This window comes from Sorex araneus, chromosome 5 (assembly GCF_027595985.1).
Source record: "Sorex araneus isolate mSorAra2 chromosome 5, mSorAra2.pri, whole genome shotgun sequence".
NCBI lineage: Eukaryota > Metazoa > Chordata > Mammalia > Eulipotyphla > Soricidae > Sorex > Sorex araneus.
This window is the reverse complement of record NC_073306.1, coordinates 44,571,789-44,590,673: the sequence shown is the minus strand read 5'-3', so window position 1 is coordinate 44,590,673 and position 18,885 is coordinate 44,571,789. Positions and strand designations below refer to the sequence as shown.

The 18,885-nt window shown below is 40.1% G+C and overlaps 1 protein-coding gene across 6 annotated transcripts in view; it reads left to right on the top strand.

The window, feature by feature from the left end:
- ZCCHC17 (zinc finger CCHC-type containing 17) overlaps positions 1-18,885 on the top strand; it is a 50,484-nt gene that overhangs the window by 11,048 nt on the left and 20,551 nt on the right. For all 6 annotated transcript variants that reach the window (XR_008630297.1, XR_008630296.1, XM_055140234.1 and 3 more), the window contains 2 exons: positions 2,470-2,527; positions 16,906-17,006. Coding sequence is in view for 4 of the 6 variants with exons in the window: in XM_055140234.1 (XP_054996209.1) it covers positions 2,470-2,527; positions 16,906-17,006 (159 nt within the window). In the remaining 2 variants the exon portion in view is untranslated. The remainder of the gene's footprint in view (positions 1-2,469; positions 2,528-16,905; positions 17,007-18,885) is intronic.

The window sequence follows — 18,885 nt, the reverse complement described above, 5'->3', positions numbered from 1 at the left end:
GGATACCAGGCAAATTGTGTGGTCCTCAAAGATATGTGCTATTCTGTTAATCTCAACTCTTACTATACCTTAGGGGACACAGTGATAAAACTAGAAATAAGAAAGAATGCCTTTTTCTTAATTTTTTTCTTTTTTGGGTGAGGTCACACTTAGCAGTGCTCAGGACTTACTCCTGGCTCTGTGCTCAGGGATCTCTCCTGGTGGGGGTTGGGTCATATGGGATGCCAGGAATTGAACCTGGGTTGACTCCTACCAACTATACTATTGCTCTGGTCCCCCACAATACTGTTAATGATGCTTTCCCATGCATATGATTCCATTAACTACTGACATAATTTTTTAAAAAACACATCCCACTTTTTGGCGTAAAAATATGAGTAAATTTGATTATTTTGTAATAAAATACAATATATAAAGATTGTAATGTTTTGCGTATATTGAATTCTCAGGATTAGTGAGTGCTATTAGTGAATAGTAGTACAGCAGGAATTGTATTCTGTCCCCTGATATTAAAATTTTTACTTATTGGTACCAGAACAATAGAACTTTGGGTAGTGAGCTTGCCTTGCATGTGGCTGACCTGGGTTTGATCTGCATCACCACATATGGTCCACCAGGAGTGATTTTTGAGTGCTGAGCATGGAATAAGCCCTGAGCACCACTTGATATAGCCTGAAACCAAAAATTTTTTTTAAAATTTTTTTTATTTATTGTTTGGCTGTGGTCCAAGGGGTTTTACCCAGTATTGTCAAATATCATATAAGGCTTGTGCCCTAACACTGAGGCACATTCTTAGCCCTACCCTCTTGTTTTATTTTGTTTTTGAGCCACACCTGTCAGTGCTTGGGGTCTGCTCTGCTTTGTGTTCAGGAGGTTGCTCTTAGTGCTCTTGAGGGACTAATTGGCCTTATGTATGCAAAGCATACACTCAGCTGGTTGAGCCATTTCTCTGCCCCATTCACTGTCCCCTTGTTTTAGTTTTGGTATAGCTGAAAGTTCGGTTACTCAAATGAAATAACAAATTTAAATTACTGAAAAGAATAAAGTTGTCATGTGTAAGACTATCAAATATTTTATTAAATGTAATGGATTTAATATTAAAGTATATAGTGATAGTTTTATTTGTAAAATTTATTTTATTTTTGGTTATTTATTTATTTATTTATTTATTTATTTTTGGCCATACATGGCAGTACTTGGAGTCTACTCTTGGCTCTGGTCAGGGGTCATTCCTGGTACTGCTCCGTGACCCATATGTTGAGTTCGAAATCAAAGTGGGGTCAGGTGCATGTAAACAGATGCCTTAACTACTATTCTATCTCTCCAGACCATGCAGTGACAAGTTTCTATCCCAGTCCACAGGCAGACCTAGAATCAGGGATAATGATTTATTTGTTAAGGGATCTAGGCCTTTACTATTACATCTTATATAGTATATAAAAATTGAATCTATAACTTCTTTATCTATAAAAGTCTTGAAGACAACTATGACTATTTCTTTTTAGGTTCTTTTTTTTTTTTCCTTTTTGGGTCACACCCGGCGATGCTCAGGAGTTACTCCTGGCTTTGCACTCAGAAATTACTCCTGGCGGTGCTCGGGGTACCATATGGGATGCTGGGAATTGAACCCGGGTTGACCGCGTGCAAGGCAAACCCCTACCCGCTGTGCTATCACTCCAGCCCCTTTTTAGGTTCTTTTAAATGTGTTATTTTCTGATTGTTTTTGGTAAAACCCAAGATTCTGGTTTGGAGTAAAACACTGACTTTATATGTCTGATTTGATTTGAAATTTAGAAGAAGAGATGCTCTGCATGATTTATCACAAATTATTAATGTTTCCTGTGTTAGGATTGAAGTCCTCATTTCAAATAATAGAAAGAATAACTTTAAAGTTAGAAAGTAGGGGCTGGAGCGATAGCACAGCGGGTAGGGCGTTTGCCTTGCACGTGGCCGACCCGGATTCAAATCCCAGTATCCCATATGGTCCCCTGAGCACTGTCAGGAGTAATTCCTGAGTGCAGAGTCAGGTGTGACCCAAAAAGCAAAAAAAAAAACAAAAACCAAAAAAAAACTAAAGTTAGAAAGTATAACTTACTACTTGGTAGTTTAACCTTATTAATATCTTTATTTTTTTCACACCTGTCAGTCTAAATTTCAAAAAGAATAAATGCTTTATTTGGGAGAAAGGGGGGGCATACCCATTAGTGCCTAGAGACTACTCCTCCTAGCTTGATGCTTGGGATACCCTTTTGGTGATCGGGGACCAGGTGGTGCTAAAGATTGAACCTCATGTGAAAAGCACATGCTGTGCCCTCTGAGCCACCTCCCCAGTCCTCACAAAGAATGTTTGATGAACATCATGTTTAGGCAGTTGTGCACTCAGTACCAAGTTAAAATTTAGCAAGATGAGGCTAAATGCTATTTGAAGCCTGATCCTCATTATTGTTTTCCCCTTTTGGGTCCTTATAGGTCGCTATGGTGACAGATTATGGAGCCTTTATCAAAATCCCAGGCTGTCGGAAGCAAGGTGGGTACCTGTAACTTGAAATGTAGTCCTCTCAATCTACTTTCTGTTGTCACTGTCAGCATATCCTAGTTATAAACTCTACCTTTTTGTACAGTTTTGGTTTTTAGTATAGAGATACGAATACAGATAAGTGGTAGCAGTTTAATTATTTTTATTGAACCAACATGAGATAGAATTATAAAGTTGTTTATGATTGAGTTTCAGAGATACAATGTTCTAACACCCATTCCTTCATTAGTGTACATTTCCCATGATTTGGGAACAAACCAATATCCCCAGTTTGTCTCCTGTTACCGCCCCCCTCCCCAGCATGGCACTTTTCTTCTTTCCTCTTTCTCTTGCTGTCTTTCCTTTTGGGCATTATGGTTTGCAATACAGGTACTGAAAGGTTATCATGTTTGTCCTTTATCTATTTTTAGCACTCAGTCCTTATCCAAAGTGCTATCATTGTCATAGTGTTCCCTTCTCTATCTTGTTAGGATATTAGTTATTTCTTAATTTTAAACATTTTTTAAATTTAATTTTATTTTTATAAGGTTGTTCACAATAAGTTATTGCATTCAATATTCCAGCACCACTCTTACCACCATTATACCTTCCCACCACTGTTATTTCAGATTTCCCCAATGAAATTTCCTTTCTTCCTATTTTCCTTCCTTCCTTCCTTCCTTCCTTCCTTCCTTCCTTCCTTCCTTCCTTCCTTCCTTCCTTCCTTCCTTCCTCCCTCCCTCCCTCCCTCCATCCCTTCTTCCCTCCCTCCCTCCCTTCCTTCCTTCCTTCCTCCCTCCCTCCCTCCCTCCCTTCCTTCTTTCCTTCCTCCTTCCTGTACAGCGTCCTTGAATTATCTGAGCACCCTCAGGGTAACTGGGTAATCTCTGACACCCCAGGGCCCAAGAAGCATTGCATCAATGCTCTAGTATTGAACTCTTATACCAGTAGGATGAGAATCACCAAGATGGCCTCTGGGCCTCCTGAGCACAGCTTATAAAGTCTTTGCTAACCCAAAAATGGGGAGAGAAGAATAGAAACCAAAGACATGAAAGAATTTGGGGCCAAGTATAAGGATTAAGGTGCTTATTTTGCATGTAACTGACCCTGGTTCATTCCCTGTCATTGCATGTTTCCCTGATCATCACCAGGAACAATTCCTGAGCACCACTGGGTGTGATCCACAGTGTGTCATATTATTTTTAGATATGAAAATAATAGGAGAAAAAATATTAGTTGGTCTTTATATTTTTACATTATTCTCATTTTCATTTTTTATTTTAAGTGATTTAAAACTGGTATATCTATACTATGGAATACTACTCAAATAATGAAAAGGAATAAGTATTGATATGTACAACTATTGTATTGATATGTCTGGATCAGCCTCCAGATAATTTTGCTAAGTGATAAAAATTATATCTAAAAGCTTATATACTTTGAGATATTACATGTAGTACATTTATAATATATTGGATTTTCCAATTATCCTCATAATCTTTGTTTCTGTTTTTGGTCCAGTGAGTTTCAGGGACTACTACTGTTTCTATTCTGGGAGTGTTCAGGAATCATGAACTGGGTTTTAAATTGGGGGCAGCCACACACAAAGAAGTGCTATCTTCCTGGTCCCCGTCATCATAATTTTAAGAACATTTGCCTCCCAAAAAGGAAGTATAGACCTATTAGCATCATTACAGATTCTGCTTTTATTTGGGGCGTGGGGGTGGGGGGAGCGGTGTTTTGTCTTATCCAGTAGTGGTTAGGGCTTATACTTGGCATGGTGTTCAGGGATCACTCCTGGTGGTGGGAATGATATGAGATGATATGAGATGAGAGAGATTGGTCAGCCGTGTGCAAGAAAAGTGCCTTATCTACTGTAGCACCTCTCTTACCTACACTTTGGTTAGGTTTTTAAGGGCCCCACCCAGTGATGCTTAGGGCTCACCTCTGGCCCTGTGTTCAGGGATTACTCATGACTATAGTCATGGTGCCAGATGTGATGCCGGAGACCGAATCAGGTTGGATACTTGCAATACTCGCAAGGCAGGTAACTTACCTGCTATCTGTCTTTCTGGCCCTAGATTTATTACTACCTTTCCTCTCTATCTACCATTACTAATCATAGTCAACCACCAATCTTAGTTCTGTTTTTACATAGTTACTATTTTTAAAAATAAAATTTTTAGGCCATACCTGGCAGTTGTCAGAGGTTGCTTTTGGATCTGTGCTCAGAAATTATTCCTGGGGGTGCTCAGAGGACTAATCTCAGGGATTGAACGTGGGTTGGTCACAAGCAAGGCAAGCATCCTAACCACTGTACTGTCACTGGCCCAACACATACACTATTTTTTATGTTTTATAGTGGAAGCTCTCACACACTTGACTGTGACACTCAAAGTACGAAATGGCAGGGTCACCAGAATTGTGCATCAGAATACGGGGTAGTGCTGAAGGACAAATTTATGGACTTACGCTGACAAAGATACTGTACCATTGAGCTATCCTGGGGCCTATGGTTCTGTCTGTTGTCTCCGTTACATGGGAGTTTAACACTACTTAAAGTATTTTTAAAGGGCAGAGAGGTAGTTCAAAGGGCTAAGTACATGCATTGCATGCATGATAGCCAGATTTAATCACTGTCACCATTTGGTTTCCTGAGAACTGCTGGAGTGACTCCTGAGTACTGAGCCAGCAGAATCTCCTGAGTACTGCTGAGTACATCCAAAACCAAAAGAAATAGATTGAGCTATAACCAATAGTGTTCAGGATTACTCCTGACTCTGTGCTCAGAAATCTCTCCTTCCTGAGAACTATGTAACCCTTCACATGGTAATTCAATAAAATTTAAATTTAAAAAAAAAAAAAAGAAAAAAAAAGAAATCTCTCCTGGCAGGGCTCAGGGACTACATGGGATTTTGGGGATCAAACTGGGTCGTTTGTGTGCAAGGCATATGCTTTACCTGCTGTACTATCTCTTACCCTAAGAAGAAGAAGATACTTTTAAAATGGGATACAAAGGTTGGAGAGATCTCTAAGCACAGAGTCTTGAATAAGGTAAGCCCCAAGCACTATTAGGTGTGGCTCTCCCCCAAAACCAAAAAACTAAGTGATAAAAATGCTTGTAAAATCTTTGACATTAACAAATATTTTTAAAAAGGCTATTAATATCTATTGTTTTGATAGCCTGCAATATAATTTCTTACTCTAAAAGTCTAAAATTGCGGCATGGTCCCACCCCATTCCTGGTCCCAAGAAACAGTATAGCATTGAAACCCTCCTAGGAACTGCACTCCGAATTCACCATTTTGCCCCTCAGGTCAGGACCCTACCAAAGCAAGTGACTATATACTTCCTATATCTCAGAGTATTCATTGACATCCTAACTTGAGTCACCTGTCCACACGACAACTCATATCTAGACTGCAAAAATCACAATGAGAAAGCAATGACGAACCGTACTAGCATAGTGAAGATGGTATCCCTGAAGACTCAATAATCTCTGATAAGAATTTTAGAGAGAAAATATCGAGAATGTTTAAAGAGCTCAAAGAAACAATGGAATGGAGAGCCAATGCAACAAAAGGATATGAGAGCAGAAATGAGAAAACTATAAGCAGAAATGACAACTAAAGAATTTGGTAGGACTCAAATGAATTTTGGAAGAGAGTAGCACATTGCAGAAATGTCTCCCCACCCCGAGTCAGGCTGATTTCACCTGGGCACCTGGGGTGGGAGGTTGGGGGTGGCAGGTATATCCTTCCGCCTGACCCAGAGAACCCCAGCAGTTGCAAACCTTCAAAACCCAGTAGATGCAGAGAAGATCCAGCATCCATTCATCATAAACTCTTTGGGAATCGAAGGAACTTTCCTCAACATACTTAATACCATTTACCACAAGCTCACAGCAAAGATACTCAAGGGGAAAAATAACTAAAAGTCTTCCCTTTAAGATCAGGCACAAAACAAGATTGCCTACTCTCACCATTCCTATTGAATATAGTACTGGAAGTACTTGCCATAGCAATTAGGCAAGAAAAGATATTAAGGGGGCATCCAGATAGGAAAGGAAGAAGTCAAGCTTTCACTCTTTGTGGATGACATGGTACTATTAGGAAACCGTAAGTTTTTTTTTTTTTTTTTTAAAAAAAAAGCTCCTAGAAACAATGGATTTGTATAGTAATGTGTCAGGCTACAAAATAAACATGCAGAACTCTGATTTTCCTATATACAAATAATGAAATAGAGGTGAGAGATATTTTTTTAAAATCCAAGTCAAAATTGTGCCTCAGAAAATAGGAATGACTTAACTGAAGAGTTGAAAGACCTGTAAAAAAAAACCTACATAAGAGAAAATGAAGTGAAATTCATCAGTTATACAGTTGGGGTGTGGTGCGGGGGCGGGGGGTATACTGGGGATTTTGGTGGTGGAATATGAGCACTGGTGAAGGGATGGTGTTTGAATACGGTATAACTGAGACATAAACCTGAGAACTTTGTAACCTTCCACATGGTGATAAAATTTTAAAAAATAATAATAGAATATAATTAGAAAAAAAAAAACCCTACAAAACTTAAAGAAGTAAAAGAGGACACAAGGAAATGGAAAGATCCCCTCCTCAGGGGTTGGGAGGATTAACATCAAACTGGGACTAGTCCAAAAGCATTGTACAGATTCAGTGCAATCCCTATAAGGATACCCATGACATTTTTCAAAGAAATTGATTAAATATTCCTGAAATTCATATGGAACAGTAACACACCCCCCCTCCCCAAATAGCAAAAGCAATCTCTGTGACAAAGAAGATGGAGGGATCACTTTCCTCAACTTCTGCTTTGTATTACAAAGCGGTAATAATTAAAACAGCATGGTACTGGGGCCAGAGCGATAGCACAGCGGGTAGGGCAATTGCCTTGCACGCAGCTGACCTGGGTTCGGTCCCCGGCACTCCATGTGGTCCCCCAGGCACTGCCAGGAGTAAATCTTGAGTGCAGAGCTAGGAGTAACCTCTGAGCATTGTTGGGTGTGACCCAAAAAGCGAAAACAAATAAACAAACAAAAAACCAGCATGGTACTGGAATAAGGACAGAACTTCAGATCAGTGGAATAACTATCACTATATCACTGTCATCCCATTGTTCATCGATTTACTCGAGTAGACGCCAGTAACGTCTCCACTTGTCTCAGCCCTGAGATTTTAGCAGCCTCTCCTTACTTGTCTTTCCCAATGATTGGAGTCTCTTTCAGAATCAGGGGAATAAAACCTATTATTGTTACTGTTTTTGGCATATCGAATATGCCACAGGGAGCTTGCCAGTCTCTGCCGTGCGGGCGGGATACTCTTGGTAGAGGTATATATATGTGTGTGTGTGTGTGTGTATATATATATATATTCATATTTCCCTCTGTGATGATGCTTCGCAGCCGCACGGTCTAGGAATATGTTCACTCGTGTGAGGCTCAGCTCAAGCATGTGGAAAGTAGCCTGGAGTGTGGCAGCGGTTGGGTAGTAGAGGTCGGCTGCTGGGACTGCGTTCCTTGGGGTGAGGAGGGCTCTCACCTGCCCTTTCTGGGGTGCCCCTAGTGAAAACAGTCTGGCACAGAGTCTGGTAGCATAGCTTGGGGACCCCATTTATGCTCCCTTCTGAGAGAAGCAGCTATGAGATCAGTGGAATAGAATTGAAAATCTAGAGACAGATTCTTACGTATATGGTCACTTAGTCTTTGATAATGGAGTAAAGAATATAAAGTGGAGACAGAAAACTTCTTTAACAGGTGGTGGTAGTAAAACTGGTTGGCCACATGCAAAAAAAATGTAATCTCAGATATCTTTATAATGCCAGGCACAAAAGCCAAATGAAACTGGGTAAAAGACCTATTAAATCTGAATCCATAAGATATATAGAGGAAATTATGAAGAACTCCATGACATTGAAGCTAGAGGTATCTTTTAAGGATGAAACTCCACTGACCAAGCAAGTAGAAGCAAATATAAACAAATATTAAACTAAGAAGTTTCTGCATCTCAAAGGAAATGATCAGAATACAAAGCCCACAGACTGGAAGAAATTGTTTTCCCACCCAAATTGTTAATCTGACAAAGGACTAACATCCAAGACATATATAGCAATTGTAGAACTCTACAAGAAAATAAAAGTCCAACCCCATCAAAAAATAGGGAGAGGAGCAGAGCAATAGTATAGTGAGTTGGCATTTGCCTTGCAAGCCCTACCTACTATACTATTTCTCCAGCCCATCTGTTAATATTTTTTTTGTTTGTTTTTGTTTTTGGGTCACACCTGGCGATGCACAGTGGTTACTCCTGGCTTTGCACTCAGGAATTACTCCTGGCGGTGCTCAGGGGACCATATGGGATGCTGGGATTTGAACCCGGGTCGGCCGCGTGCAAGGCAAATGCCCTACCCGCTATGCTATCACTCCAGCCCCAACCATCTGTTAATATTTTTAATGTGTGTATCCTTTAGTAATTCTTTAAGGAATTCAATTTGCATTATATAATTAGGAAAACTATAAAAATCTTAATACAGTATACAGATAATGATAGTTACTTTCTGTTGGAGGGGAGTTTGGGCTGTGCATACCATCTGTGCTCTGGACTTATTCTGGGTCTGCTCAGCGATCACTCTTGCCGGGGATGGGGTTGCAAAGCAAGCACCTTCCCTGCTGCACTATCCTCTAGCTTTGATAACTGTATTTCTTTTTTTTTTTTTTTTTCCTTTTTGGGTCACACCCAGCGATGCTCAGGGGTTACTCCTGGTTCTGCACTCAGGAATTACTCCTGGCAGTGCTTGGGGGACCATATGGGATGCCGGGGATCGAACCTGGGTCGGCCGCGTGCAAGGCAAACGCCCTACCCGCTGTGCTATCGCTCCGGCCCCGATAACTGTATTTCTAAGACGTTTTGTTTAGTTTTTGCAGTGTCAATGGAAAGTTTTTATATACTTCTAGAACACTAATGCCTGACTTACAGAATTAAAAGATAACCTATTGTAAGCAGTATTCTGATTTTAGAGATGTTAAAGTGAGAGTGAGGGAGTACATTTTATAATAGTGGTAGTTCTTAACATGCTGAAATGGAAATATGTTTAATAAGATAGTAAACATTGAAAAGTAGTGGAAAGAGGGCCTGGTGAGATTTGACAGTGGTAAGGATTTTGCCTTGCAGTTGATTAACTCATATTTGATCCCCAGTATCTCATTTTACCCCCCACCCCCAATCATCACCAGGAATAGTTGTTGAGAGCACGACCAGGAATTAGCCCTGAGCACTGCCATATGTATCCTCCCCCTGCAAAAAAAAAAAAGAAGAAGAAGAAGAAAAAAAAAGAATGGCTGAGGGGAGAAAACATGTGGAAGAACATATTGTGGTATTGTGCAAGCATTTGTAGAATAATTAAACAATTCGCATTGAACTGGGATGTGGACCAGAGTTTTTAGGTTCAATACCTAATACCACACTGACATACACTAAAGACATTGACATTGTTAGATTCTTCTGAGGAGTTTGATTTGCCAAGAGAGACACTCGTACATACAAAAGGTACTTTCAGTTTTTTTCAAACACTTTCTTTATTGTCCAACAACTGGTCTTTGGATAATAAAGGCATGCCTCTAGCCTTGGAGAGTACTGTGCTACAAATTGCATCTTGGCATTAGAAATGGCTTGCCAGTAATTTCTAAGTTAGAAGTCAGCAATCTGTAATAAAGTTTTTCATTTTATGTTTGCTAGGATTTAATGAGGTGAAACTCATTTCCATCCCTTTAGGGCAAACACTTCTTTTTTCTCAAGATAGATTTTCCTGTCAGTATACTTGGTATAGCTACCAGTGCCTAAAAGTCCCATCCTTACCTGAGCATTTAAATGACACTTCGGGGACTGTGTGGGGATTAAAGGCCTGCCACCTTCCGGCAATCAGTCTTTAACTCTCTTTCCCACACTGTATCAACTAATGCCTCCGACTGTGAATGCCAGATTACAGGTGGTTCTGTTAGCCTGACAACTATGCTGAAACAAGCTGGGGATGGGGCAGGTGGCAAGAAACTTTAAGGAGCTAAATAATTAGGTAGAAACTCTTGAGTTCTGTATATTTCTTTTAAAAAAATATTATTATTATTATTTTATTTATTTGCTTTTTAGGTCACACAGGGGTCACTCCTGGCTCTATACTCAGGAATTACCCCTGGCGGTGTTCAGGGGATCATATGGGATGCTGGGAATCGAACCCGGGTCGGCCACTTGCAAGGCAAATGCCCTACCTGCTGTGCTATCACTTTAGCCCCTCTGCTATTTATTCAGCCATTGATTAAGCTGATTGAATTGGGCATGAACTCCACATTACTTTTTTTTTTTTTTTCATTCTATTCTGAATGTTGGCTGGAGCGATAGCACAGTGGGCGTTTGCCTTGCACGTGGCCGACCCGGGTTGATTCCTCTGTCCCTCTCAGAGAGGCTGGCAAGCTACCAAGAGTATCCCACCCGCATGGCAGAGCTTGGCAGGCTACCTTGGTGTATTCAATATGCCAAAAACAGTAACAACAAGTCTCACAATGGAGATGGTTACTGGTGCCCGCTCAAGCAAATCGATAAACAACAGAACAATAGTGCCATAGTGCTACTCTGAATGTTAACTTTATTATATTATTTTCCCTCCTTTTTTTGATTCACTGTGAGATACAGCTACAAAGCTTTCATGTTTGAACTTTGGTCATATAACCATCAAACACCCATCCCTAAACCAGTGCACTTTCCACCACCCAAATCCCCAGTTCTCCCCCCTGCCCCTCCCGCCCCACCTTTCCAGCCCTTCCCGTGCTTGTGTGACAGACAATTTCCCCCATACTCTCTCAATTTTGGTTGCATTTACTATTTTGACACCAGTCTCACTACCACTCAAACCTGCTGAAAAGGCAATGCTAGACGATTTGTTTTGTATTGCTTGTTATGGATAGAATATAATGTCCAGGAAATTCTGTGTCATTCTCTTCTGGGAGCTTTAGTTTATAGTCTCTGGGTCTTGGTCATTCATGAGATTACATGGTGCCAGTTTGTGGGTGTGACTGCCAAGCTACTGGAAAACTGGGGACCTGCGGGGGAGGAGACCGAGTCCTGATCCAAGCAAGCCTGGGGCTCTCAGTCATGGGTTCCCACCTACCTCTGTGCTACAGTCCCTAACTCCATCTTTTGATCTCTTTCAAATTTTATGGTTCTCTGAAATAAGGCCAATAAATGAGCTAATATAGCTGAACCGGAGGTGGTTTGTGGGTGTGTCTCCTCCAAACTAACTTTTGGCTATTTAATTCTTGGTAAACTTGGCCCCAAGTTGTTGGGATCTGGCCAAAGGCACAGCAGCAATGTTGGGGTGTCTGGAAGTCTGAAGGCATCATCAAGCTTCTGAGGCACTCATCCCACAGGTAAAGGTTTACCTGCTGGTGGCACCATAGCCCCAGTTCTGTATATTTCTTAAATAACTTGAGCATTTAACTTTTATTATTTTTTTTTTGAGCATTTAACTTTTAAATGGGACAAAGTTGTTGTGCCTCCAATGTATCTTAACTATTCTACCCTTAAGGAAGGGAAGATTATTAAGTTCTACCCTGAAGGAGCTGACCTTTGAATTCACTCATCTTGAGATTTTTTTGTTTTGGTCCACCCTCAGCAATGCTCAGGGCTTGCTCCTAGAGGTACTTAACAGAACATTGCAGTGCTGGAAATCAAATCATGGCTTCTGGTGTGGTAAACATACCCTTGAGCCCTTCGAGCAATCTCTTTTTCAGCCCATGGACTCTAGATATTTTTTTGGCAGGGTCAAGGGTGTCTTACAAGCAGTGCTCAGAGAGCCTGGTGTCATTTCCACTGAGTCTCATAACTGCTTAATGCTAGGGCCTAAGAATGCTGCTTGGGTCCTTCGATGTTAGGAATTACATAGGCCACCCTGGCTGGGCTAAAGGGCCTACAGGACTGCACCCAGTGATGCGTGGAGGACCAGGGGGAGCTATGGTTGACTTCAGACAGGGTATGCATTTTAATCCTTTTACTCTTACGCTAGGCCTTGGCCTCTCGATTTGTTGTTTTTAGGCCATACTTGGCTGTGCTTGGAGGCCATTCCTGGCTCTTTGGTCAGGAGTGCCCCTGAAAGTGTGCCCCTATGTGATGCTGGGGATTTGATTGGTGTCAACTGCATGCAAGGCGAGCTCTTCACCTCCTGTGCTCTGTTCTGTATGATTTAGCATCTTTATTTCAGGAAGGTAGATTCTTTTTATTTGTTTGATTGTTTTGGGGAGGCTACACTAAGTAGTGCTCAGGGCTTACTACTGCCAGCCCTTTGCTCAGAAATCACTCCAGGTAAAACTCACTCCTTATTTGTAAGGGATGACTTCTGAAAAGGATCTGGGGACCTTACAGGGTGCTGGGATTTGAACCAGGTTGGCCACATGCAAGGAAGTGCCCTACCTGCTATACTATCACTATAGACCCCCAGGAGATAGATTCTAATTTCAGTTCTTTTTCTCAAATTTCTGTTTAAGAAATTAGTCCAGCTGCAGGTAATGTATGAATTAAAATGAGCTATTGACCAAGAATTGACTTTTTAAGAATGAAACTCGTGATGAATTCCCATACATAGTATGGAATTAGCCACAAATAGAAACATGCCCAGTAAAAATCTGTACATCTGTAAAGAAATGGGCATATGCAAGACTTTGACAAGATAGTATGGATGTGATTCTAGGAAAATGGAATTGGAATAAAATTGTACTTCAGGAGAGGAAAATTTAATTGTATCATATCCTAAATTGGTGTGATTACTCAAACAGATGGAGCTCTACCTATCTGGAACAGTCAGAAAAAGCCTGAAGTTGGCATTATTTATCTTGCCATATTTAGGGCAGAAATGATAGGAATACATAATAGGGACTAGGGAGAGGGATTCTTTTATGAGAAAGTGATAGTCCATTAAAACTTCAAAATTTTCAAGTGACTTTATCCCTGTACTATTTCTCAAGCCCTGTAGGTTGTTTTGAATTTTTATCTTATTTTTTTAAAAAACACATTGAATTTTGGCTAGATTCAGGATGAAACCTTGAGCAGTGTTGGATGTGGCCCCAAAGTCAAATAACAACCAAAAGAAACACATTGAATTTTGTTTTGCTTTGGGGCCACACATGGTGGTGCTTGGGGGAACCATGTGATATGGGGATTGAATCCAGACCTTCTGCATGAAAAGCATGCCCTCTGGCCCTTTGAATGAATTATCTCCTCAGCTCACATTGTTTTTTTTGTGGGTTTTTTTTGGGGTGTGGGGGGGAAAGGTTTGTTGGGGAGCAGTTTTTCCCCAATGTGCCTGGACACGTTATGCACTGAGTCTGGGCAGACGTGGGGCAAAGGATTGGTTTGTGAAACCAATCTGCCCAGGGAAAGGAAACTATGTGATAACAGAGGTCAAACCCAGGACTTCAGCATGCAAAGTGTGAACTCTTGCCCTTTGAACTATCTCCTTGATGCCAAGCATTATTTTATTTTTATTTTTAAGCATTATTTATTTTTTATTATTATTATTATTATTATTTTTTTTTTGGGTCACACCTGGCGATGCACAGGGGTTACTCCTGGCTCTTCATTTAGGAATTACCCCTGGCGGTGCTCAGGGGACCATATGGGATGCTGGGATTAGAACCCGGGTTGGCCGCATGCAAGGCAAATGCCCTACCCTCTGTGCTATCGCTCCAGCCCCTTAAGCATTATTTTAAATACTATTTCTTAGTTGGATAGAAAAAAAATCTCAAGTACTTTTAATTTGTAGTTTTTTTTTGTTTTTTTTTTTTTTTTACTTTTAGTAGCCTTCTGGGGCTACTCCTGGATCAGTTTTAGGGGTCACTTCTTGTTTGTTTGTTTTTTTAATGATTTAAATATCTAAATTTATAAAAATTACTATTAAAGAAATAAAAAACACAAAATAATGGAAATTTATACAATTATTGATTGGAAGAATTAGCACTGTTATAGTGATCATACTTTCCCAAATATTATACAGATTAAATACAGTCTCAATCAAAAGACCAACAATATATCTTGAGACTCAGAACAGAAGCGGGGTTATGGAGGTCCCAGGGAGGAGTTGACAGAAATGAAATGGTTCTTTATTATGGTGAATATAAATGGACACACTGGTAGAAGGCATCATATTGTAAATAAGTATTATCTAATGACAGGAAATGCTTTTCTAATTTTATTAACTAAGAGAGAGTGACATATTTTAAAAAATTATTTAGAAGACTGAGGTCAAGAATGATGTATTGGCCTCCTCTAGTTTCTAAACAGAGGGTACTAAGTTGAATACACTGGATAAGAAGTCAACTATTTCTCTGAATAGAGAAACCTGAAGGATAATTTTGTATCTGCTCAAACAATAAGAAAATTAAAATTTGCAAAATTATGTCATCTTTTGAGCCATCAGATACTAAGATTTCAAGGCAGTAAAGCCTGACTTGAATTTCAGAGAGCAATAGTAAGCTACACCAAGGAGAGAAAGGACATCTGAATTATGTTATTATTTTAAAAAAATTGTTTTATTAGAGAATCACTGAATCACTGTGATGAACTTTTGTGTTTGCATTTCACTCATACAGTGATCGCTTACCCATCCCTCCACCAGTGCCCATTCACCTCCACCAATGATCCCAGTATCCCTCTCACCACCCCCACCCCATTCCCCACCACCCCACCCTACCTCTGTGGCAGGGCATTCCCTTTTGTTCTCTCTCCTTTTGGGTGTTGTATTTTGCAATAGAGGTATTAAGTGGCCTTATGTTCGGTCTATAGTCTACTTTTAGTTCGCATCTTCCAATCTGAATGGGTCCTTCCAACATTCCTCTACTTGGTATTCCCTTCTCTATCTGAGCTGCCTTTTCTCCCAGCATGTGAGGCCAGTTTCCAAGCTGTCAGGCAGACCTCCTGGTCCTTATCTCTACTACTCTTTTGTGTTAGTCTCCCGCTCTGTTATTTTATATTTTACAGATGAGTGCAGTCTTTCTATGTCTGTCTCTTTCTTTCTGACTCATTTCACTTAATGTGATGCTTACCATGTTGATCCACTTATATGCAAATTTCATGACTTCATTTTTTTTAACAGTTGCATAGTATTCCATTGTGTAGATGTACCAAAGTTTCTTTAACCAGTCATCTGTTTTTGGGCACTCCGATTTTTTCCCAGATTTTGGCTATTGTAAACAGTGCTGCAATGAAATGCAGATGTCATTTCTACTATACCTTTATGCCTCTCCAGGATATATTCCCAGGAGTGGTATTGCTGGGTCAAATGGGAGCTCAATTTCTAATATTTTGAGAATTGTCTGTATTGTTTTCCAAAAGGGCTGAACCAGTTTGTATTCCCGCCAGCAATAAAGGAGAGTCCCTTTCTCCCCACATCCACGCCAACACTGGTTGCTTTTGTTCTTTTGGATATACCAGTCTCTGTGGTGTGAAATGATAACTCATTGTTGTTTTAATCTGCATCTCCTTGATGATTAGTGATGTAGAGCATTTTCTCATGTGTCTTTTAGCCATTTAGATTTCTTCTTTGAGATTTCTGTTCATTTCCATCCCCCATTTTTTGATGGGGTTGGAAGTTTTCTTCTTGTAGGGTTCAGCCAGTACCTTGTGTATCCTTTATATCAATAGGGGCTCACTTCTTGTTCTCAGGGGACTGTGTGGTCTCATGGATTAAATTCAGGCCTCTTATATGTAAAGAATTCACTCTATTGTACTCCACATTTGATGGGGTGTAAGGTAGAAAACAACCAATCTTGATAAAATGTGTATATATATATATGTATATGTATATGTTAGTACATATATATGTATATATGTTAGCACACAAGACTCAAACTCTAACAACATGTTAATGATTTCTCATATAGGGGCTTAATGGCTCCAAGATGAGATACAACAATTTTCACATACTTTCTTTTAAGGAAACCTTTTTGGGTCATTTTTAGTTAATTATTCATAAAAAGCAATACAAAATAAATTATTTAGCATCTGCCTTTGGAGCAGGCTTGGGTGGTGGTGGTAAAACTCAAAATAATGGTGGTGGAAGGTGTAATGGTGGTGGGATTGGTATTGAAATATTGAATATAATCAATTACTGTGAACAACTCTTTGAAAATAAAATTATAAAAAAGAAAGGATTCACTCTAGCCCTTTGAAGTATCTCCCTGCTTCCTTATAGTTTTATTTATTTTGTGTGATACCAGAAATTGAACCCAGGGGCTTCTAAATGAAAAGCTTCCATTCTACCGTGAAGCTTCATCCCCAGTCCTGATTTGCAGTTTTAAATTAATAACTTAGCTTTCCATTATTTCTTCTTATTCTCAGGTTTGGTTCATCGAACTCACATGTCATCGTGTCGTGTGGATAAGCCCTCTGAGATTGTAGATGTTGGAGATAAAGTATGGGTGAAGCTTATTGGCCGAGAGGTAAAAGTTGTATACAACTTTTTGTTTGTTTTTGTGCCACACCCAAAAGTGCTCAGGGGACTATATGAGCTGCAGGTCAACCCGTTTCAAGGCAAGCACCCTACCTGCTATACTACCTTGGGCTCTACAATTTCTGTGTGCTTTGAAAAGGTTAGAAGAAAGTTGGAGTTATTGCTCTTTGTGTGTATGTGTGTTAGAGAAAGAGAAACAGATAAGTCCTACGGATTTTTTTATATGTATCTATATTTTATATATATTATGTATATATAAATATAAAATCTGTGGGACATGTCTTTATGACAAATACAGAGTACACTTTAATTTGCATAGACACAAAAAGAACACAGTTTGTAGTAATTTTTTCCTTAATATCTGGCAAGTTAATATGAGGGAAGTGAGTAAAGTTTGAAGGACTTGTTAACTCCTTTGAAGGTATATGTACTTCTGTTGGTATGGGAAGACCATAAGAAAATGTGAATAAACCACCCTAAAGCCTGTTCTTCTACAGAAATGACAAAGGAAGCAGAAATTATGAGGTCTGTGGGAAACAACAGTAAATCAAACAAAATGGTTCCAACTGCTATACAGCGTATACAGAATATAACTGAAGGAGACAAAGAAACTAGGCAAATATGTACATAAAACTAATTGGAAATTATAAATGCAGTAGAAGTTTCCAACAACAATGAAAGTAGTTTTAGATGAAGTCTAAAGTAGGGGGAAAAAGAAAATGACTCACTAAGAAAAGGAAATATTAATGGAAACTCAGAGAAGAGGAGAACTGATATTATGAAAAGATAATGATAAGAATATTTCAGTCAGAGGTAGCGGAGTATAGTATAGCAGGTAAGGTGCTTCCCTTGCACGTGGCCAGCCTGAATTCAATCCTTAGCACCACACATATGGGCCCCTGAGCCTCTTCGGGAGTGAATCCTAAACACAGAGCCAGAAGTAAGCCCTGAGCACCTCTAGGTGTGGCCCCCCAAAACAAAAACAAGAAGAAAGATTTCCATCAAGACTGGAGGGCTAGTATAGGAGTTAAGGCACTTGAATGCATGTCACTGGACCCAGTTCAAATTCCTGTTATCACTGGATATAGCCCAAAAATAAAACAAAGGAAAAGAAAGTCAGAGGCCAGAGACTTTAACTTGCTAAATGGGCTGAGCTCATGCTTTTTTTCCTTTTTCCTGTTAGCTTTTGGGGTAACACCTGGCGATGCCTCAGAGTTTACTCCTGGCTCTGCACTCAGAAATTACTGTTAGTGGTGCTCAGGGGACCTTATGGAGTGCCAGGGACAGAACCTGGGTCGGCTGTGTGCAAGCTAAATGCCCTACCCACTCTACTGTCACTTCGGCTGACTCATGCTTTTTTTCAGCCCATAGTACTGCTTGGTCTCTAGAGCACCACAGGAGTAACCCCTGACACATAGATTGGAGTAGCTTCCAGCACAACCAAGTGTGGCCCCTCAAATACAATTATAGTCAAAGGGAATAACTGATGCGAAGACTCTGAAGTAAAAAGGTTTTTTTGTTTTCTTTTTTTTTTCTTTCTTTTTGGATCACACCAGGCGATGCACAGGGGTTACTCCTGGCTCTGCACTCAGGAATTACCCCTGGCGGTGCTCAGGGGACCATATGGGATGCTGGGAATTGAACCCGGGTCGGCCGCGTGCAAGGCAAACGCCCTACCCGCTGTGCTATTGCTCCAGCCCCTGAAGTAAAAAGGTTTTTAAGTGCTAGAAAAAGCATAAGAGGACTAGTGTGACTAACAGTTTCTAACAGTTTTTTTCATCTTTATAGAAACTTTTTGTTTGTTTAGGGCCACAGCTGGTGATGCTCAGGGGTAACTTCTGGCTCTGCACTCAGAATTAGTCCTCACA